A 23,224-nucleotide genomic window follows, 5' to 3' on the forward strand; every position below is an offset into this window, starting at 1 on the left:
GAACTCTGAAGAAAGAAGTCTCCGAGTGAATTTTGTTTATTCTCTTCTTCTCTTCTCTTATGATATCAGTATACTAGTGTGTCTGGAATATAATTATGATTTCAGAAATATTTTAGTGTGTCTGGAATTCCAAAAAGAGAAGTATCCAAGTGAAGTTATAACATTCAAGTGTCTAGAAGTTCCATTCACATCACTTCAGGAGCTCATATTATTTACGAAGGTTCGCCTACTTTCAGAATATGGAAGTACCATCTTAAATTCTGAAAGGATAGTCGTTGTATCCCGAAGGCATACAGCCTAATTGTTGGTACTGTTACGGGGGTGTAAAATGTCTTAAGGAAAGAGAATTTATTCTCGCCTCGACTCCATAGATTCTTGTTTTCACCCTCCATTAATTTTGTCTATCTCGGTTAATCCGAAAGAAGGATTATGATAAGTCAGTATTCGTTTATTGTCTATCTCTCTATAACTTAGAGAAAGAGAAATTTCCTACTTCAACTCAGACTCTGTCTTAATCAAGACAAGACAGAGATAAAGTGAACTCGATTCATAACCAGAGGAACAACACTAATTAAGTCCCAATACCTTAGAGACTAGCCCATGTCCTGAATTTTTTCTCTCCTTCTTTCTCCCCCTCTGTGCTAGGACAACTAAAGAAAGATGGTGGTGGAGGTTAGGGTTCATTTATAAGAAATTGCTAGGGTGGTGGCAGGCGAAGGGTGGCAGTGGTGGTAAGATCGTACGAATATCTTTCCCTGGCCTTCATGATTTTTTAGCCGCGTAGACCTACTGAACTCATATGTCTGGTAGGTGCACACTACCGCCGCTAAGAAGCTACCGGCTGTATGTTAATATCATATTTCCGATAGTGGAATTAGGATCTAGGGGGTCCTCCCACACCATACTTGCACCAGAAGCTACCAATTCCTCCCCATTAACTTCTTTTAGGCCTGTGTTGGGCTTTAATGGATTTTAGAGGGAAAGATAAGGTGAGAAGAAGCTACCAACTCCACCAATTAATTCATGTATGTGATGGTCCGTGGGAGGTGACCATTCACAAATAAAAGTGAGAAGAAGATATTTTGGAGAGTGATGCAAATACTTTAGAGAGAGGGTCAATAGTCTTCTCCAGACTCCAGTATGAAATATTTGGAATATCTTCTATTTCGAGATCTACCGAAATTAAAATTTAATTTACCTCTTAACAATGTCTGATACGTGTCGTTGCGGAACCAAAAGTAAGTTACTTCGTTGCCGAACCAAAAGTATGTTACTTCCTTTCTATTTTCAAACTATGTCGGTTGGCACGCCAATTGGCCACCACTAAGTCACTAACTACCAAAAATAATGATAGTGACCTCTGATTTCAGCACCATCTTTTAACTCACAATAGTGTGCCTAACTTTTGTTCTCATGTAACATTAACATACCACCTTCCTACAAGTTAAAAGAAGATGGATGCTATGAGAAACTAGATTAAAATTATTTGCATTTCATATGCAAGTTCATGATCAGGATATGACAATCATGAAATAGTTGATATTGATAAACTGGTCAATAATATCCATTGAACAAAAATAAAAGATGTCTCCACATTAAAACCAGTCAAACCCACCATTTTTAAGCTGAATAAGCAGTTGAAGTAACAGAAGAAAGTACCAGTTCATTTGTTCTTGATCAACTTATCAAACATATCACATAAAAACATCAAAAAGGAAAGATAAAAGTAACAAAGCCAAGGATGATTTGCCCATAGGAACTACCAAGTTGTCGATTCTTCCGGTTCAGTTGACACCATGTTTACACCAAAACTGAACCAACTAACATGGTTGTTTTTCTTCCCATGTTCGTTTTTTACTGTCCAACGGGGACTCGGTGGTTCGACCCGTTGCACATAATTCCGCTTCCTCCATCTTGGATGTTTCCTCCCAAGTGAGAATAGCCAGAGAACCTAAAATCAGATTGACGAAAAATATCGTCACCATTGGATGCGGTACTGATTTCAGAGCAAGATATAGTGGAAGTTCCTCCAATTCTTTCAGATTCTGAAGATACATTTCCACATAACTGTAATGAAGCGGATTCTGAAGAGCTTTGCCCATTGATGGAGCTGTTTTGCTTCGATTGTTCTAGCTTCTTCGTGTTGAGAAAACGTCCACCCGTTCCCCTAGCCCTCTTTAGTGCATGAAGATGCCGAGATTCGTGTAGATATGGCTGCAAAAAATGAAAATTTCGAATATTTAGAATCACTTTCTTTTTGTGCTTCGTACAAAAGAATATCAAAATTTGGTTTGGAACTTGCGGTCGGAGTAATGTTTAACAAGGACGGTCGGGGGGGGGGGGGGGGGGATCATTTTTATTTCAGAGTTCGATTAGTGAAAGACAAACCACTAGGAAATCATTGTGCCAAGGACCACTAATCAAGAACAGAAGGTTATTCAGGCTTGAAGACAAAAAAGTCTTCCTGTGTTCCACCATAACGGTGTCTACCAAGGATTCGCAGATGTTAATTTTAGGACTCCCCGAGTGACCTAGTGAGAAACATAGTTTTTGAGTATTTACATCGCAAATACCAGAGAAGATTTTTACCTTTCGGTCTTTGATGAGTTTATTATGAGCTTCAAGCTTTGCACGTGATTGTCTCCGTCTGATAATTCCTCGATATTGTTTTGCATTTACAAAGATCGGTTCGTTTTCTGCAAGCTCAAGAGGCAATGGAACTCGTGTAGGTGCCACACCCATCATTTGTGGATGGATCTGCTTAGTACCAATTAAGATAAGTTCATTAAAGAAGCAAGACGTGCAACTAAATGTATTTACAGCTAACAACTACCAAACAAGATTTGAGTTCGATGCTTAAAATGTCATCCAATCCAATACACCAAGTCATTATTTTTTGTCGACAACTAACCCGTTCCCTTATCTCCACTAAGTTGGACTGCAAAACTACCAGTCCAATCCTCCCCCACTAACAGGTTGGTTCCAAACTTCCAATCCAAGGAAATAGAACTGGGTCGGTTAGGTCACTCTAAATTTAACATTTGTTGACCACCCGAAACCCTAACTTAACGTTCTTTAAACTACGGTTTGCTGAAAACAATCTGTATTTTCTTAGTTGTGTCATAAGAGAATAATCTACGTATCTAGTCAGAAATGATGCTATTACTCGACAGACTAGCCAATTGTCCTAGCCTCCTAGGTGCTACTTAGTGAACAATATTTCTGGTTTAGTTCATCTAGATCACTAGTGGCTTCAGTTGGTAAATTACCCCTTGAGCAGAGGGCTTGACTGTTGAATATTTGGGCATGCTCCCATTGTTATTAAAATAAATGATTTGGGTTCCATAAAGTTCATACAAGAATGTTTACTAGATGAAAATAATCAAGAGATCTAAAATGTACAGATGACATCTGTCAAGAATGAAAGCAAGAATACCTTATCGATTAAAAATCCCTAAACACACGACAAATAAGTAGAAATTTTTATGCATATCTGAATTGTGCAAGGCGATGGGTACTTTTTCAATGAAATAACATAATTCCAAATGATGAAAAAATTTACAATAAAAAGACGATTTGGTAAGAAAATATCAGGAAAAGATAGAGGAACAAAGATACGTACAATAGCCTGTGGTCCATAAGAAGCCAGTAAGCCACCCGTGTAAGGATCAATATATGGGTATGGTAATCGAGCCTGAAATGGAAGGGTGAGATAGCGAGAAACAATAGATATAGCAAGATGGCAACTATGTCTGTGTTTTGGATTGTGTTTTTCACGGATAATTTTCATGAGAGTTGGTTGATAACAATACGAACGTGATTTTTTCATAAGCAACTACTTTTCAAAGTAGCTCAAGAGCTTCACTCTTTCGAAGTCGTTTCTTAAAGAAAAAGAAACCCATAGCACATCAAGCCTGAATTCCCTACTAATTAGTAAAAGTATGAACTTACCATTGATTGGGTATAATCAACTTGTGAATGAGGCAAAATGAATTCTTGAGTTCCAAGTGATAAAACTGATGTCACGTGAGCATCAGCTTGCTTCCCGAAAGACTCAATATCTTCTGCATGAATCAAATAACAAAAGCTAAATACGACACTGATCTAGCTAGCATATCCTAAAATTCGTGTGCTTCGGTCCAAGCATATTATAATTTGAATATGGGAAGTGACTAAAAAGTAATAGGGAGATACTGAAGATACCCTAATATAAATTTTAGGGCTTTAACCTCGAAGGAGAACAAAGATAATTGACGATCATATAAGCCGTCCTAAACTTCCCTTTTTCGCATTTACATAAGTAAGACAAAAGAGGAACCGAATATGGGCCAAAAAGAGAATACTAGCATAATACAAATACATAAAGGGTTACCAGATTGAACTGAAACTTGGTGCCCATTGCTTCCTCCAATATTTGACACTTCATGATGTGATTGACCAGAAGAATGAGTTGAAGAAGAGTCCTGATCTTGTACTTGAAAACTCAACTGCTTCACATTATGACAATCTTGACGAGGAGAGTGGTGCAAAGAACTTGGTGGAATTTGTGATCCGTTTGAATTCCACCACACTTGGCAATTGACATCACCATGAGAGATTGGTTGGGAAGTACATCGATCAGAGTCTTTGTTGGACATGTCTTTCATTGTTTTAGAGTTATCTTGATTCTTGATTGTATTATTCCTGCCTACGACGTTCAGAAATTTACCGGAAACCTATTTCACATGCTACTCCAGTTTCTACTACAAGAAAAATAAACATCTAAATAAGTTGAAGCCGGGCAGGTTGATAAACTTAACACATTGAACAAAAGTTTTAACACAAGAACTTAAACGGAGTATACAATAGCAAAGAAAAACTCTTACGTGGAAAAGCTAGAGTCAAAATGGAAAAGCTAAATAAATTGTATTTTTCATTTAAAAGTAGATATTGATACCTAAATTTGATAACTAAAACATCAACAAGGTCATCTAAGTGTCAGAAGAAAAATGCACTTTTAAATGCTTTAAAATAAACAAAGAAGCTATGAGCGTGATCAGACCTAGTGATATTCACTAGGGCCAGAACAACATCAGTGGTTCTTTTTACGCGACAAAATCCGGTGGACTGGAAACAATAAAGTCCACCTCTAAGCAGTTGGGGAACGAAATTCAATTTAAACTTCACAAAATCTAGATTCCACGCAAACCAGCCAACTTGGGGGGTTTATATTGGTATAGGCTTGAGCCACCCCTGAGCCTTCTCTGAGCCCCCCAGTTATTTAGGTGGATCGGTCGATCCCAATGGCTTAGATACATAATACTCCTTCAAACAACATAATTGACACCTACCAAGTTCCAACAAAGAAAATCTTTGAGAAAACCTAAAAACAGTTTAGAGTCCTCGATCTACTTGTAAGGTACAATAACCTACTTATAGGATCCATCAAATGCGACAAAGAACTCAATGAAGTTCATTTATGGCCCTGTATATATATATATGTGTATTCAGCAAAGGAACTAGGAAATTTCGAACACATGAATAAACCCGAACTGCATAACCATGGGGCCCTTAACCTAAAATAAAGATTATAGCCAATTAATTGAGCCTTGGGCAAAAATAGATAGAAACAAGCAGTGCAAGAAGGAGGTCCCCAAGAAGCGTAAATAGATAGATCCAAGGAAGTCAATTGCATGTACATCTAATCAATAAAAGCTCAAAAGCAAGAAGACTCAACAAAGAATTCTTGATGAAATATCAAATTTTAAAGTTACAAACAAATAACACCCAACGCCATTAAAACCTCTTCCAACCTACAAATTCAGATCCTAAAAGTCTTCTAAGTTCTAATTATAGTGTTCATATTCACAGATTGACTTCAATAAAGAGCAAGAAACATTATAGACTCAATAACAAAGACAGAAAGGAAACATGCAACATGAAGAAAAGGTGGACTAGACACCTAAATGAATCCAAATATATGTTAGTCAAACACTCTTTAGACTCATCTATAGCAAACAAAGTATCAATAAATTCCTTGATTATCACCAAAATTGGACAAACCCACAGCCATCATCATCATCATCAAAGACAAAGTATAAGAACAAAAACAAAGTAAAATCACACAAATCACCATCAAAATACTATTAAGAATTAGGGAAATCCCATACCACCCAACTTATTCTCAAAATGGTAATTTCAATCTAAGTTGAACTAAATAGAAGCACTCAAATCAAAAATCCTAAAAAGATAAAACTCCCCAAACAACTAAAAGCACCAATAAATCTTTACCAAAACTCACATTTCAACAACCAATACATCAAGAAAAAAAACATGATCAAATTACTCTACTTACATTAAAAACAAAAAATATAACCCAGAAAGATATCAAGAGACAACCCTCTAGTTAAAATAGTAAAGGAAAAAAAGGGGAAAAGTCTCTTATTAGGAAATTTGAAGCATCTAATGTTTTCATCTGAAGTCAAAGGAGGGAAGAAGAAACATGAGATAGAATATGAAGGAAAAAGTCACAAACAAGAGAGAGAGAGAGGAACCTTTGGGATTTGGCAAAGAGAGAGAAATAAGGAGAAAAATGTTGGGATAGATCTGGGCATGTTTCCTCTCTTCAAACCTCTCTCTCCAACCTCTTAAAAATCTTTCTCTTTACTTTTTTTTTTTTTCTTGGCTTTGCTGCTAAAAAGCTTCCTTCCCTTAAAACAACACCTACCCTTTATTTATCAGAACTTGATTAATGAGTATTTACTACTCTATTTATTATTAAAGAAACAAATCCAAACAATTTACACCATGGAAACACCTCCTCCTCCTCTTTGTACCACCACTCACAGCCACCACCACCACCACTCACAGTCACTAACACCACCTTTTTGGTCAATAAAATATTATTTGTGACTGACTTGAGTTGTTTTTTAAAGTAAAATCCAAAACAAAGCTACTACTAAGTGCTTGGCCTCTCTCTCTTGGGGTTGAGCTTTCTCTCTCTTACTTAATCACCTTAACCATCAGCCGCCCTCTCTCTCTCTCTCTTCACTCTTGTATTTGATTTTGTCGTTTTCAAAATTGGAGATAACATAGAAAAAACAGCTCCTTAATATTTGCCCATTTGGGTCTGATTTATTTCGTACTTGCCCCTTTCCCTATTTGAATTTTTGTTTTTTATTATTATTAAAAAGGGTTATTCAGTGAGTAAATCTCATTTATTTATCAATATTAAGGGTTCACCTCCAAAACGATAATGTTTCAGGAATTAACTCTCATTTTCACTTTTTCAGTCAGAAGCTCGTTAAGTAGCGCGTGTGCCACTCTCGTGTGTTTTTCTGACGAAATTGCCCTCTTCAAAACTGTTGGGTGATTTAGTGATTATTTATCAATATTAAGGGTTCACCCTCAATCAATATCTATCATGTCGCCAGGCAGCTCAATCCTCGAAAGAGCAACTTTAGATCATCATCGACCTTCATTGGTAATCTAGGATCGTTAGGATATGCGACATCTTCTTGAGAGTCAAAATTCAATAGCAGCCAGACATGGCCAGCAGCTCTCAGAGCATGCGTATGATGACAATACAAGTGTTTCTCATTTTCGACATATCCAGTACAGAAGATTCAAATGCATCACAAGTTACGGTAATATGAACAATGATATAGGTATAGGTTTCTGAGTTGCTATTTTGTTTCCTTTTTCTATCCTTATAAGTTAAACTTAAATGATAGGTATGAACAGTTAATGAATACATTCCTAGAGGATGTAGACTTATATCTACCTTGCACATAAAGGAAGCAACGCCCCTAGAGGGCCTACTCGAGTACTCGTAGTCGTATCTAGACACATACACAGGAAACTGCCAGAATGAATGAAACATAGCAAACACATATGCAAGTCTTCCATTACCGTTGGGTATGCATCCTTAAGATCAATGATCCCAATACCTTCTGGAAACTTTCTAATCAAGACAAACAGTTGATTCTTGTCCTTCAAATCATGCTTGGAAAGCTTCAATAAACAAGTATGAATCACTGTAGATGTATTTTGTTAATTACGAATAATAAACGTGCATGCGTACAGTTGAAGTTTCGTGTATGTTTGCATTTGTTCATCAATGCCTTCTCCTGTTAAGTTTGTGTGTGGTTTGAGTTACTTTGAATGTTTAGACTGCTATTTTTGCAAGAATATTGTTGTAAGTAAGCAATGCACGTATATAATATAGGCGTTAGTGCATACCCTTTCTTGGTGGAACCAAATCGATTGATTTTAGTTCTGTGGATTGATCAAGAAAACCGTTAGAAGATCTATGTGAGTTTTGAGTGATTTCGCTAAACCCTAGTTTGGAACAAAATTTTCTACCAATTATACTTCACTCTGTAATCTTTGCGTATGAGTTAGCACCGTAAATCCGTCCCAATACACAAGTCTTATACATACACATGTAAAGTTTGAATGTATGATTATATTTCTGTTCCATTTTGTTACGATGGAGATCTAAAGAGTCTTAAAAACAATAATGAAAGTAAACAATCACACAAACAATAAAGTATAAGGAAGTTATGTTATTTGGTCATCAAACCTATTCCTCGGCGAATAGTGACATGATAATTTTTATTTGGGGCTGAACCCCTAATGTTGATAAATAAATGAGGTCTAATCACTAAATAACCCAACGGTTCTGAGGAAGGCCATTTCGTCAGAAAAAGCACACGTGAGTGGCACACGCGCTACTTAACGAGCTTCTGACGGAAAAAAAAGAGATGGGAGTTAACCCCTGAAACATCATCGTTTTGGGGGTGAACTCTTAATATTGATAAATAAATGGGGTCTAATCACTAAATAACCCCATTAAAAATTAGTAATTATACAGTATGTTGTAAAGCAATCCCACATTGGTGATGAGAATGAGCGGGGTGCTCCTCATAAGAGGTTAAGCACCCTTCCCTCGTGAGGCCTTTTAAAACCGTGAGACCCAGGTGTGCCAAGGCGAACATTCACTAACAGCTCAGAAGGTTGGTCCGCACCATCCTATAACACGTTATCAACACGATTTACTCTACTGTGTTGTGATCTTGGGAGAGTGTGTTGTAAAGCAATCTCACATTAGTGGTGAGAAGGAGTGAGGTGCTCCTCTTAAGAGGTTAAACACCCTTCCCTAGTGAGGCCTTTTAAAACCGTGAGGCCCAAGTGTGCCAAAGCGGACAGTATAACTAGCAAGCCGGAAGGCTGGTCCACACCATCCTATAACACGTTATCAACACGATTTGCTCTACTGTGATGTGGTCTTGGGAGGGTGTGTTGTAAAGCAATCTCACATTGGTGGTGAGAGGGAGTGAGGTGCTCCTCTTAAGAGGTTAAACACCCTTCCCTAGTGAGGCCTTTTAAAATCTTGAAACCCATGTGTGCTAAAGCGGACAATATCACTAGCAGCCCGGAAGGCTAGTCCACACCATCCTATAACACAATATTTAAAAATGAGATGAGATGGAAGTTTTCTTTAAGTAGATGTAAATTGAGAAAAATAGTTTCTAAATTGTGTTTTTTTCTTCGGTCATCACCTAAAGTTACTCTGATAAGAAAATTTCTCCATCTTAAACACTTTATAGACCATATATTAGAGAAATAGTTTGAGGCGAAAGTTTTTTTTTTTGTTGCAATTTAGAAATCTCTAAATGACATTTCAAATTGAGAAATTTGGTCGAATTCCATATAAATTTCTTGTTTTGATGAAAACTTATAGCTTAATTTTTTTCTAGTCTTTAGCTCCTTAAAGTATTCTTTTTCTAATTTGTAACTGATTGCAACTGGCTTGCAAAATGTTGTAACTGATTTTTCCAACTACTTACAAAAGGATTGTACTGATGGAATTCCACTACTCATGCATATAAGTAATGAAGAACACAAATAATGAAAGTTACCCAAGATCTCTATTTGATGAATTAAAGAGATGTAAAAGATTGTAGGTACTTACCCGAATCCATAGCCTGAAGATATAGTAGATTTTGAGTGTTACCCTTATGATTTGGGCAAGATCTTCTAAACCTTGAGAATGGACGTTATTTATGATTTTTCAAAAATGGGAGTTGGGAAATCACGTCACATCTCTGGTTTAGGGATTCACCCTGAATAAAATGGGAACTGCCTAAGTGGGTATTATTAGTTACCCAAGTAATTATTAAAGAACTCATTATTCTTTGATAATTACTTTTGAGGGCTTTACACATAACATATTGATAATATGCTCCCCACACTTCAGACTGATATTTTATGGTCCATAATGTATAAATCGATTAGATCACCTTTTGGGACCTTTAAGTGAAATAACATGTATTATGTAATTAATACATATATTAATCCACATTAGTCATTAGTAGTAAAAAATACTAACATGTAATTGTTTGAAAAATGGTTGCAACAATTGCAATAAGAGTTGCAAAAACATTGACTTTTAACCAAACAAAATACAAATGTTAAGTTTTTGTCAAATAAAATATCACTTGTCTTACCCAATATTCTGTTTGAGATTTGGAGAATTTGTCCAGATGATCTTGGAAATAACTTCATCAATGTCATCATAGAGTTTCTATAGAGATTCTTACTAGAAAGGTAATTTTTCATTTGACCCCTTAGTTTACTACCAGCTTGGTACCCCATTTTACACAAAATACTTGGATGTTTTTACATTTTTCGATGCATTGACAAATGACCAACCAAATTTTTTCCTATGTTGTCCTTTTATCTGTTTTACGGATTTCTATTTTAGTCTTAGTTTATCTATTCTAATTAATCTTCATTATTATCATTTTCTCTTCTCTAAAATCGTCTGCATTTAATTCATGAATAAGATCAGATATGTTCCTTATGAATAGATTAGATTTGTTCCACATAAACAAATCAATCTTCTAGAAAAAAAAGTTAGAGAGAGTAACAAATAAACAACTTCGTATAAAAACTTAGGACTTGTATTAGTGAAGTTCCTTTTAGTGAGAGAAAAAGGGCAAGAGATAAATTAAGGGTCTAAATCATCAAGCAAAAGGGAAAATGATAATATGGGAGAAGTTTTTCTTGACTTATTAATCGGTGCATCAAAAATATAAAAAAAATGGCATCTTGGAATATATTTAGTGTAAACTAGGGGCAGACGTGAAACTATTTATTGAAATAGTGGATTAAACCAGAAATAAATCATTAGAAACGATTTCTTAGTAAAGACGCTAAAAGAAAAATCCAACATGACACTCTAAATTTTAGAGTGATATTCCATTGGGATGCTTTAACATCATCTACTCATTAATCTAGATGTTTGAAAAGAGCTCTTACTTTTTAGGAATACTACTAATACCAACATTGAACTAAGGGATGGGTCTATCTTTTCGTATATAACACCTGCAAGTTCATCAACATCTAGATTACCTTGCCTATAAAAAAAGGAGAAAGAAACATGAATAAAAGAAGGTTTTGAGACTCAAAATCACTCGTAAAACAACATTTGATTCTTGATTGTGTTATTCATTGTGTTTGGAGTTATCTTGATTCTTGATTGTGTTATTCATGTCTAGAGCATAGAGAAGTTTATTGGAAATCTATTTCGAATAAAAATAGGTTCAACAAAGTCTCTTCCCCTTCATGTCCCCTTCACGGCTTCACCTAAGTTTGTCTATCTAGATTCTTTCACCTCTCCCCTTCACTAATCACAAATTTCTCCAACTCCATGATGCAATTATATTCTTTTCTGCATCATAAATCTTAATTTTATGTTTTTGACACAAATTATTCATAAATCTTAATTTTTTCTCAACTAGGATCACAAGCTTAACGAATAACAACATTTTTAAATTAATTTTTGAGTCTATAGACCAAAAATAGGGTCCTAATAGGATATTTAATCCTCTATAATCCTAAAAAGGATTTGAAAACCTAAATAATAATCTTAATAGATATCCGGTCCTTTTAGTGTCATCTAGAGAGATTACACAAATCCATATAATATTTATTATATATGCAATACCTATATTAACCTTCGGTTAATATCTAATCGTGATTTTCCTTCTAAACCGTTTTAGATTTCTCTCCATATTTATCTCAACTTTCTCTCTCCAATCACGTTCTTTATGTAACTAACAACTCTCTCTCTATAATTCCGAAACCGAAATCCAGAAACTTTCCCATTACCTCTCTAAAAATGAAATCATCATTAAACCTTCATTAAACTCTCGCCCAGCTGTAAAAAACTCCATTGATTAGTATTCAATCAAGAGCCATCATCACAAACTCCATTGTCATTTACAGTTTTTACTCATCTTCTCTTTATTCTAGCCACAACTATTCAGGTTTAACATCTTATGTACATTTGCTTATAGTTAACGATTCATATTGAAGATTTCATAAATATCAAATGATCGTCTTTTCCATTCATCATTTACAATGAATCTGTATTGCTGTTATTTTCCATAACTAAAGTGTTATTTCATGTATTTGATATCTCTGTTTCATTTTTATTGAATCCATGTAATCTAGATCTGATGTTTTCATTCAAATATTTCGATTTCTCACAGCTAATATTATCTTCACATCAAATTGAACTGATAGTACAGGTAATGTTGGGTATTAGATTTCAGTCATTTAATCTCAGATATGTAAAGAAAATACTTGGTATGTATTATACATTATGTATAATTTACGTTACATTATATATATTTTTTAATAATATTATGTGGTAAATAACATGTACATATATGTAATTTATCACAAAGTACGCATACTTTCTTACATAGTTGTCTATAAAATGTTGTAATAGGTATAAATTACAATTTTACATGCGACAAAGTATGCGTACTTTATTTACAAATGAATGATATTCTCATACATACAGATATAAGTACGTATTTTGTTCTTTACATTTTCAATTGTTTTCGTATCCAAACAATTTTTCTGTTTTACAATATCAATAATTATGTTTTACAGAACAGATGGAGATTCAAGCAGATTTATCATTACAAAGCAAGAAGACGATATTAAAATCTGATGGTTGGGATAAAATGTTTACAGAACCTGGTCAATTATTTCCCGGGGGTGCTAAAGCATTTCGATTTGCTCTTCGTCAATATAGTATAAATACTGGCCATGATTTTAAATTTATTAAAAATGATTCGAAGCGGGTAACAGCTGTATGTCCTGTTGAAGATTGCAAATGGAGAGTACATGGATGTGCGCCATTGAAATGCGAATCCATGTTTATTTTGAAAGACATGGAAATGAAACATGACTGTGAAGATTTCATTAAGAAGACCAAGAAACCCAAACTAAACAGTTCATTTGTTGGGAAACTTATTTTAGATGATGTTACAAGAAGCCCGGATCGTTCGACAGCAAGTCTGAAAAAAGACTTCTTGAAAGATTATGCTGTCCAACTTCCATATTACTACACTTATGAGGGGAAGAAAGTAGCAATGAATGAAGCATTTGGTCAAGAAGGAGACTCATATGCAAAACTTAGATGGTATGCTGATGCCTTTTCACGTACCAACCCAAACAGCATAGTACAACTTGAAGTTGACGATGTGTCTCGGAGATTTAAAAGAATTTTCATTGCACCACATGCTTGTATAGCTGGCTTTCAATATTGTCGACCAGTTTTATATGTGGATGGTACATTTTGCAAGACTCATTTTAACGGTTGTATACTGGCTGCTGTGGCTAAAGACGGTAACAATGGTAATTTCTGAACATTCTTTATAAGTTTCATCCAAATTAATCTATAAAAGTATCTCATTTTTCAACATCATTTTCTATCATTTTATATAGATTATTTTACATTTACGATAAAGTATGCATAATTGTACATAATACTGTCATACTTTATTAAGGTTTCATACTTTAAAGTATGAATATTATGTAAAATTTACCATACAATATGAGGATTTTACATAAGATTGCTTGATGAATATTTAAAGTTTCATACTTTCACTTAAATATTTACAAATTACAGGTCTATTTCCGTTAGCATATTCTGTTGTTGATGTTGAGAATGACCAAAATTGGGACTGGTTTCTAAGGCATTTGCGCAATGCTCTGAATATGGAAAAGACGTATATCTTTATTTCAGACCGTCACAATGGTATAATCAACGGTGTCAAGAACATTTTCCCGACAGCACACCATTCCTTCTGTGTATGGCATCTAAGGAACAATCTGAATTTAAGATTGGCAAATGGAGCTAGAAAATTAAAATTCTTCCAAACATTAATTTTCAAGGCTGCTAGAGCTCTCCCGGAATCTGAATATCACGCAACTATTAATCAGATGATACAAATGGGTGGTTCAAAAGTTGCAGCATTTTTTAATTCCTTAGACCCTGCCTCTTGGGCAGATGCTTTCTTTCCCGGTATAAGGTACGATCTGATAAATAAGTGTATTCATTTCATTTACTATATTGATAATTTATGTTGACAGTACATATTATACCGTATACAGTTTTGACTTTAAGTAACAAATAACACGTATTTTACACCGCATATCCGATAGTTTATAGAAAAGTATGTATTCTTTTTGTTAAAAATTATCGACTCCAGGCTGAAATATTTAAAATTTATATACGTTTTATTTGATACAGATACACGGCGATATCATCTCAACTCTCAGAATCCTTTAACAATCAGATTCGACATGCTCGTGGACTACCAATTACAGCAATGTTGGAGGCAATTCGTATTCATATAATGAACAAAATGAACACAGCAAGGGAATTGTCTAAAAAATGGACGACGTTCTTGTGTCCAACCATAACTGATTTGTTGAAAGCAAAACATGATAGTGCTGCAACCTGTAATATTGCCCAGGCTGCCCCATTTATATTCGAGGTTTACTCAGAACCTTCTCATTGTGTTAATCTTCTACAGATTTCTTGTACTTGTAGAAGGTGGCAAGTTGATGGTGTTCCTTGTGAACACGCAATGTTGTGTATTAAAAGCTTGTCTGAAGACCAACAAGATTGTTTTTACGATCCTATTTGGACAACGGAGTCTTATGTGAAGACTTACCAGGAACATATAATGCCTATATCCAATGTTGATGAACCAAGGATTTTTGATGAAGCCACCAAAATTCTCCCACCGTTGATTCGTCGTAGACCAGGTCGTCCAAGAACAGTACGGATCGAGAGCTCTGGGAATATGCCAAGAAAATTAAGGATATGTGGTAGGTGTAAGCAACCTTCATACCACAATCGGAAAACATGTAGGGTAAACATCTGATGTATTTAAATATATGTTACATAACACTTGCAATCCACATAATTTTCTAATATGCAATCGTTTTTTCCTATGTTTTGTTTCACTATTCTATCTTTATTCTCTATCAGAAGTTTATTCTCTACATGAAGGTTATACTTGCCTAACATATGTGGTGTATATGTTAGCAAAACCAATTACACAAAATACAGTACAATTTATGTATTTTGGTGCAAAATTGTTAAAGTTTTTACAGAATTTAAATTTACATAACGTGTTCTGGTTAAAAGTTCTTGTTTTGTTTCATAAATTTACTGTTATTTATTCTTAAATATTCATACTTTGTCTCATGTTGTCCGTACTTTATTTCATATTTCTTACGTGTTTACTACATAACACGTTATTTATCAAAACGTTACTCATGTTTATGTAATAAATGAAAGGAAGAAACTTGATATATTTCAGACATTTTTTAACAAATATGAATTTTTAATTAAAAATTACAGTTCCAACCATCAAAATATTTTATACTTCAAACTGGCAATTGTAATTCATTACAACTATTTTAAATTTCAAAACATAAAACCATACTTTAATCTAAACTATATTAAAGATTTTTTCCACAAATCTCTGGTTTCATTCAATAGCTCGTACGTCAGTTCCGCTCTTCTACGCTGAGCTAATTCAATCCAATCTCTTGCAAGGTATTCCTCCGGTACTGCCCATTTGTAATGTTTCATAAACACTAAATCCATATGAAGCATAACAAATAGTCCACAATCCGCACTGTCAATCATTTATATAAAATTTAGTATGAAACCACAAAATAATTTATAAACTATGTAATTATCTGTATGCATTACAGTAATCATAAAAATGTGAAATTTTATGTACTTACTTTTCTCCTTGTTGATGATCATACGGCGTCTTCGAAATCTTACATTTCTTCTTAAATTCAGGACTCACATATTTTGTTTTGTGAAGCACATCTAATATGTATTGTCCATATCTTGCAGCATTTTCTTCACATTGTTTACGTAGCTTTATGTCAAAGAACAACGAGTTGTAATGGGTCCAAGACTGATCAAAGTAATCAAATACTAACAAAGTCCAATGAATACCCCTACTAACATCTGTACTCATCGCATGACACATTGGAGCCACTATATAAGATATAAGCCCTCTTTCAGCCTCCTTTAATAACCGTCCGGATAGGTGGGGGTCTATGTTAGACTGGGCTGACTTGCAATTGATCATTGTCTGTCAAATAAAAACAACATACTGTATAAAACAAAACAGGTACATTGATATAAATGATTCATAATTTACAACAAACAAAACACTTGAACCTAATAAAGTATACATAGTTTTCTTATCAGGCAAACCTTTTTATTTGACAAAACATGTAATTTATAAACATAAAAACTTTTCTATTATGAAATTATGACTTCTGTAATTAAAACTTACCCATAATTCAGATGCGAGAACGAAAACTTGTCCAGCCCCTTTTAAAACTTTTGAAGATAGATGCTTTGACCACCAATTTATAAGCTGAGCATCGGTTTCACAGTTCATCATAAGCCAATTCACCTCTCTTCCTCTAACATCACTTGTTAGATTTGATTCCCATACAATTGTTCTGCATGTTAATTGTTGTTAGTTTAACAGATGAATTTATAGCAAAATATTTATATTATATTAGATATATTAGATTATGTTTGTTACAATCATCATAATGTAACACAAACAACAAAACATTTCATAACATATTGAAAATGATTCGAAGCACTTCAAATTCATTACTTCATCTTCACTCCTTGGTTGAACTCCTCAAGCAGACCCTTCTCATTGTCTTTCACTTTCTTCCAAACCTTGCTCTTCTTCCAGTTGCTAAGTGGTTCATCATCATCAATCGAAACTCCCTTCCCCTTTTTATCTTGTTCTTCAACATTGACTACCTCCTTTTTCCCAATTTCCTTCTTTTTATCTTTCTCGGCCTTTTCTTTTGGCTCGGCCTTTTCAGTTTGTTTCCTTGTTCTCGGAGCTTGTTTGATTCTCTTAATAAGAGAATTCTGTTTAGGTGTTTCACCCCCATCAACTGTTCTGTCCGATCCACCCTTAATAGCTTTTGATTTTGTTCTCTTCTTCTTTACTGATGTTGGAGTAGTCTCGACAAAGTCATCATCTACGAGTCTTTCTGTTTCAGCATTCTCTTGATATGCTTGAGCAACTTGAACAACTTCGGTGAAGTCGGGTGCATTTGTGAAATCTATTCCCAAATCAAATTTGGGAGTTGAACTATATTGCTTCTCTTCCTCATTAGGCACCAACACAATGGCCGTGCATGGCACGTTACCATCATCAACTGAAAACAACAATCATATAAAAAAAAATGGATTCATCACGAAATTGACATATAAATATTATATCATTTATTCAGTGATATTTATATTTTATGTAAAGTATGCATACTTTACCAAAATGAGTAATAGACAAAAGTAAAAGTATGAATAAATACTGACCTTCCTGTTGTTGTTCTTCCACATTTTCATCTTCCTGTACTTTATCATCATGTTCTACTCCATCATACATCTCATCATTGACATTTTCTTTTTCCCCAACATTATCTACATCCTCATTCTGGTCCCCATTATCTTGACCCATTCCTTCATTATGATAATCATCCATAAATGAATCCTCCCTCTTTTCAGACTTTAGAAGTAACCTCAATTGTATTACTTCATTCCTCAAACTTTCAATTTCCTCATGATTTTTCTTTATTTCTTCTCTTTGATTACTTACTTCTCTACTTAGGGCTTCGATTTTCTCCACCCTATTCAACTCTTCATCAAAAGGTATATCCACAACTACCTTTTCTGTAAACTTCAACATTTCTTTCTCTTCTTCACTCACATCATCCACAACATCCTCATAAACCTGCAAGTAAACAGTTACATAAATCACAGGGTGTTCTTTATATGCATTCGAATAATTTATCATAAATTATATGTAATGTATGATAAATCACATATAATTGAAAAAGAAATACAATATATTTATAAAGAAATTAAACTTTCATTAATAAAAGTTCACATAAAAAGTTGGTTTTACCTCCTCAGGTTCAAGACCAGCTAATTCATTTTCCATTCCATTCTTGAATCCATCAACAGACCACCTCAAGAACCTTGGGGTTCTTGTTTCATTCAGTGCATTCTTCGCATACAGATTAGTATGCATGCACACCCAGAACTAAAGAAACAAAAAAAAAGTATTAAAAATTACTCATACTTTATAAGAAAGTATATGCTATTTAAATAACAAATTAATCCAAAAAAGAATACTCACAGGCAACAGTAACAAGCAACCAGATGCTTTGGTGGGGTCTTCTGAATGCTTCTCGATCGTTTCCATCATATATGAATGTATGGCTCTTGGCCATGACACCCTGTTGATTGCTCTTCTAGACTGGATGTTCTTATAAATACTAGGCAATACAGTGAAACCAGCCAAAGTAGCAAATAGGAAGCTTGCCGAAAACATCATAATTAGAAGTTGAACAAATTCTATTGCTGGTTCACTGTTCCTTACGCATTTGATTAGTGCATTCCCAACAACAGCACTTGAGAGACCCATATTTTTGTTTCTTGATGCTTCAAGTGTTTCCTTGAAGTATTTGTTCAAGAAAGCACACTTCAAAGGATCTAGGTCATTTTTCTTAGGGAATGCCTCATATTCAGAACCCTCCATTGGCATTCCCAACAACAAAGATACATCTTCGGGTTTGAATTCTAACTCTTTACCCCCAATAACAAATTTCTTTGTCGATTTTTTATATCGACAAAGAACATCCAAAATGGCAATTGTAGGACGACTAGTATAATTCTCCCTTAATATCGTACCTTCTGCCATAGCATCAAACAATTGACTGAAAGGAGTTTTGCTAATCTCCTCCTTCATTTCTTCAGTCATGTAGGTACGTATGCTATTGATTAACTCTATTGGTTTGCTGAGAGTGTATCTGAATAGTGCCGATGTTTTTTGCACCGGTACTAATTTCTGTTCACCTATTATATCAATCCACTTACTAGAGCTTCCTTTGTCCTTAATCTTCAAACTTTTTGAACTACCACCAGCCTGCAAATACGACAAAAAAACACAATTGTAAACTGTCAGCCATTAATCATCTAAAGTATGCATACTTTAACTAACATGATTGGAAATTTGTTAGACAGAATGAATAATTTAAACTTATATCCAAAATTTGTACATCAAACTAGGCATAATTTGTTAAAAGAAAAAAACATATATGTATGTAAATCATAATTTATCATTCAAAATAACAATAAATTAGAACAAATTCCAGATACTTTACCTCAGATACTGATGTTTCTTTTGTTTTCGATTTCTTCTTAACAACTACTTCTTCGACAGTGGCCTTTCTCTTCATAGGACTCCTTCTTAATGTGCTTTTTTCTTCTGTAACATTCGCTTTAGATTTCCCTTTTGGAGCCATTAACAAACTATTGCTGCAATGTAAAGGACATCTCATTAAACCCTAAACCAAGATCAAATATATCATTAAACCATTTTTAAGAAATATTGTTTAATTTTATATAAATTATCTGTTTTTTATAACACAAAGTTATCTTATTATTAAACAGAAATAAAAGTTTAAAAAGAATATTTAGGTTTTTCAAGTAAAACAAAAGATTTTAATGTCGATCCCTTCTTTGTAAACATCTAAAGATCTATTAATCATGAGACAAAATCGATTTTGTACCCCTTTTTTAAATAATAACGAACGAAAAAACCCTAAATCTGTCTTAATCTCCTTTAAAACGAAAACAAACATCATATCTAGAGAGAAATCTTTACCAAAATCAACAAAACCTCTTCAATATGAAGTTAAACTGACATGCAACAACTATTTATAACGATTTAAACTGAAAGAACAAATCGTTTCGCTTTCAATCGATTTTATAACGAAAAGGGGTTTACTTTACAACTTACCTTTTCACCTGAATCGATTCTTCAATGTAAAAGATGAATGGAGAAGATGAAATGATATAAACTTTCGGGGTTTCTAGATCTATTTAGGGTTTATCGATTCGATCTTCTGAAGAGATTTGATGAAAATAGAAATCGGGTATTTTAGAGAGAGAAAATGAATTTATGAAGGGATAGTTAACACTTTCTGTTTCAGCTTCCTTAGTACGGCCCGAAATCACGCCCGGCGGTTTTGGGAAAGTTTCCCAAAACCCTCGGAAATTCAAATATCCCGGGTTTTTTAGATTTAGGATACATTGGGTAATATCCAAAAAATTATCCATACTTTATGCCCTTCTTGTAAAAGGACTAAAAATCCATAATCTAAGAGGAATGGTCTATAAACCTATTATCAAAATGATTTTGGTCTATATACCCATGGACTCTTTTTAAATACTTTAATTACAAAATAATGATAGATAACTACTCATTTTTTAATTACTCTTAAAAGTGCTATAAAAGTAAACGTCTTATACTTAAAAACTATGAAAAACAAACATTATTGCACTTACAAGCAATAAAACTTAATAAGAGGGTGTTTGATTTTCTTTTAGCACTTAACTGTTACCAATAACTAAGTGATAATCACTTACTAGCTAGGTGTTCCATATTTTAACACTTCTAGGTGCTACTACTTACTAAATGATAACCACTTAGTAAGTGGTATGTCTTGTTTTCCATCAATTCTAAAGCCATGATTTTGGTTTTTATATTGGTTTTATGTGTCATAAAAATGAGTAATTATCTATTTTGATAATGTTAGCATTTCATTATTTATGAAGTTCGTGATTTAACTTAAAAACAACTAAGATTATTGAATACTTTGTGTCAACTAAGATTAAGTTCGTGATTCAACAAAAAAAAAATACTTTGTGTCAAAAACATAAAACACAGACAATTAAGAATTATGAGGGGGAAAGAGGTTACATTGTATCATGAATTTTGGATGGTTCCGTGATTAGTGACGGAAGAGGAAAGATAAAAAAAACCTAGGAAAAGAACTTAGGTAAAAGATGACTGACGAAACGAAAGTCTTGATATTTATTATTTTCTTCTTATATTATTTTGTTCTTGAAATCCTACTGAAACACATAAATAGAACAAATCTAAATCATTTTTATACTTACTTTATTTTTCTTGGTACTGCAGTCGGATTTTTAATTCTATGAATTATGAATTATAACATCTTACTTCAACACATTTTATTATCTTTCATAAAAAAAAAAAAAGCACATTTTATTATATATGGGTCAAGGTTCCTTGTCATCTTTGAGTATAGTGTAAGGCGGCATAGTTTGGTTTATATGGTTAATTGGAATCTAAATAAACTATTAGTCAAAATCATTAGAATCTCCAACCCAAAGATTCCAACAACAGGGTCCACCTTCACCAAACCCATTTGATTGAGTGTTACAAGAATATAATACTGTATTTTGTTCCGCCCCCACCTTTTGGAGAAAGAAAGAAAAAGTTTTCGGGATATAAAATATTAAAGAGTTAATTCCTATTTGGCCCCCTACTTTGTGACCAGCTTCCTTTATGGCCCCCTTTTTTTCGTAAATTCAAATATGACCCCCTTTTCTTAACACCGTCAGTCAACTTTTATGGTTAATCTTTTTGTTTCCATTATTACCCTTGTTTGTAAAAGAGATTTTGGAAATTCAAATTTGACCCCCCTTAAAAAATGGGTTGATTCTCAAAACATTTAAGTTGCTTAGAAAAAAATTAGGGGTCAAAACAGAATTTCTTTTAAAAATACCAAACACACTTCTCTCACCTCCATGTCATCACCAATCTGCCAACGTCATCACTCCCCTGCCACCTCATCATCTTCTCCGGCCATGGTCGCCGGACGGCGAAAATTCCGGCGACCATTTTTTTTGTTTTTTTTTTCTTCTCTTCTTCTTCTTCTCTCTTCTTCTTCTTCTTCTTCTTCTTCTTTCTCTCTCTTCTTTCTCTTTCTTCTTTATTCTCTCTCTCTCTCTCCCTCCTTTCTACTCTCTTTCTCTCTCTCTCTCTAATGCTCCGGCGAAGGGGAGGACCCCTTCGCCGGAGCACTGGTTTCCAGACGAAACCGGCCTGGTTTCGTCTGGAAACCAGACGAGATCTCGTCTGGTCTTGAAACCAGACGAGATCTGGTCTCGTCTGGACCAGATCTCGTCTGGTTTCCAGACCAGACGAGCTCGTCTGGTCTGGCCTGGTTTCCAGACGAAACCAGGCCGGTTTCATCTGGAAACCAGTGCTCCGGCGAAGGGGTCCTCCCCTTCGCCGGAGCATTAGAGAGAGAGAGAGAAAGAGAGTAGAAAGGAGGGAGAGAGAGAGAGAATAAAGAAGAAAGAGAAAGAAAAGAGAGAAAGAAGAAGGAGAAGAAGAAGAAAAAAAAAAAATGGTCGCCGGAATTTTTGCCGACCGGCGACCATTGCCGGAGAAGATGGTGAGGTGGCAGGTGAGTGATGACGTGGGCAGATTGGTGATGACATGGAGGTGAGAGATGTGTGTTTGGTATTTTTAAAAGAAATTCTGTTTTGATCCCTAATTTTTTTCTAAACAACTTAAATTTTTTGAGAATTAACCCATTTTTTAAGGGGGTCAAATTTGAATTTCCAAAATCTCTTTTATAAACAAGGGTAATAATGGAAACAAAAAGATTAACCATAAAAGTTGACTGGCGGTGTTAAGAAAAGGGGGCCATATTTGAATTTACGCAAAAAAGGAGGCCATAAAGGAAGCTGGTCACAAAGTAGGGGGCCAAATAGGAATTAACTCAATATTAAAATGTAAAGAAAATGTGGGTTTGTCAAAGAATGTGATTTTGAGACTGTGACTTGGTTATGTAACTCTCTTCTGTTCAACAAAAAAAAAAAAAAGACTGTGATTTTGAGACAAAGAATAATATTCGGAAAATGAGTTCTTCATGAAACTTATGTTTTTTTTGTACATTTTTTGGAAGCATATCCTCTTTTAAC

General features: G+C 34.4%; 2 protein-coding genes across 4 annotated transcripts; both read right to left on the reverse strand.

Moving 5' to 3' along the window:
* Positions 1–1,542: 1,542 nt before the first annotated feature.
* LOC147539223 (nuclear transcription factor Y subunit A-3-like) lies at positions 1,543–7,084 on the reverse strand. Of its 3 annotated transcripts, none has more exons than XM_086641765.1 (6): positions 6,534–7,084; positions 4,373–4,739; positions 3,952–4,064; positions 3,623–3,694; positions 2,590–2,757; positions 1,543–2,214 (listed from the first exon to the last, which is right to left on the reverse strand). In XM_086641765.1, the coding sequence occupies exons 2-6, from the start codon at positions 4,644–4,646 to the stop codon at positions 1,855–1,857; spliced, it is 987 nt and encodes a 328-aa protein (XP_086497891.1). In that variant the 5' UTR covers positions 4,647–4,739; positions 6,534–7,084; the 3' UTR covers positions 1,543–1,854. The 3 variants fall into 3 exon arrangements, with proteins under 3 accessions (XP_086497891.1, XP_086497892.1, XP_086497893.1); XM_086641766.1 differs by having other exon boundaries at positions 4,373–4,742; positions 6,534–7,038; XM_086641767.1 differs by having other exon boundaries at positions 4,373–4,742; positions 6,335–6,534.
* Positions 7,085–16,928: 9,844 nt separating this feature from the next.
* LOC147539224 (uncharacterized) lies at positions 16,929–19,181 on the reverse strand. Its single transcript, XM_086643087.1, has 4 exons — positions 18,558–19,181; positions 18,324–18,461; positions 17,735–18,149; positions 16,929–17,577 (listed from the first exon to the last, which is right to left on the reverse strand). Exons 1-4 carry the CDS (start codon positions 19,179–19,181, stop codon positions 17,012–17,014), a joined length of 1,743 nt encoding a protein of 580 aa, XP_086499213.1. The 3' UTR covers positions 16,929–17,011.
* Positions 19,182–23,224: the final 4,043 nt, after the last annotated feature.

This window comes from Eschscholzia californica, unplaced genomic scaffold (genome assembly GCF_041429995.1).
Source record: "Eschscholzia californica isolate CP2 unplaced genomic scaffold, dmEscCali1.0.p SCAF_5, whole genome shotgun sequence".
Classification (NCBI taxonomy): Eukaryota; Viridiplantae; Streptophyta; class Magnoliopsida; order Ranunculales; family Papaveraceae; genus Eschscholzia; species Eschscholzia californica.

What these genes read in the sequence shown, in the direction of transcription:
- LOC147539224 (XM_086643087.1), bottom strand. Translation starts at nt 19,181, where the DNA reads ATGACTGAAGAAATGAAGGAGGAGATTAGCAAAACTCCTTTCAGTCAA. An exon ending in CTGGTCTTGAACCTGAGGAG is followed by an intron (nt 18,150 to 18,323) that starts GTAAAACCAACT and finishes GTTTACTTGCAG; the next exon opens with GTTTATGAGGATGTTGTGGA. An exon ending in GGAAGAACAACAACAGGAAG is followed by an intron (nt 17,578 to 17,734) that starts GTCAGTATTTAT and finishes TGTTGTTTTCAG; the next exon opens with TTGATGATGGTAACGTGCCA.
- LOC147539223 (XM_086641765.1), bottom strand. Translation starts at nt 4,646, where the DNA reads ATGAAAGACATGTCCAACAAAGACTCTGATCGATGTACTTCCCAACCA. An exon ending in CCAAGTTTCAGTTCAATCTG is followed by an intron (nt 4,065 to 4,372) that starts GTAACCCTTTAT and finishes TGATTCATGCAG; the next exon opens with AAGATATTGAGTCTTTCGGG. An exon ending in CTTATGGACCACAGGCTATT is followed by an intron (nt 2,758 to 3,622) that starts GTACGTATCTTT and finishes GGTACTAAGCAG; the next exon opens with ATCCATCCACAAATGATGGG.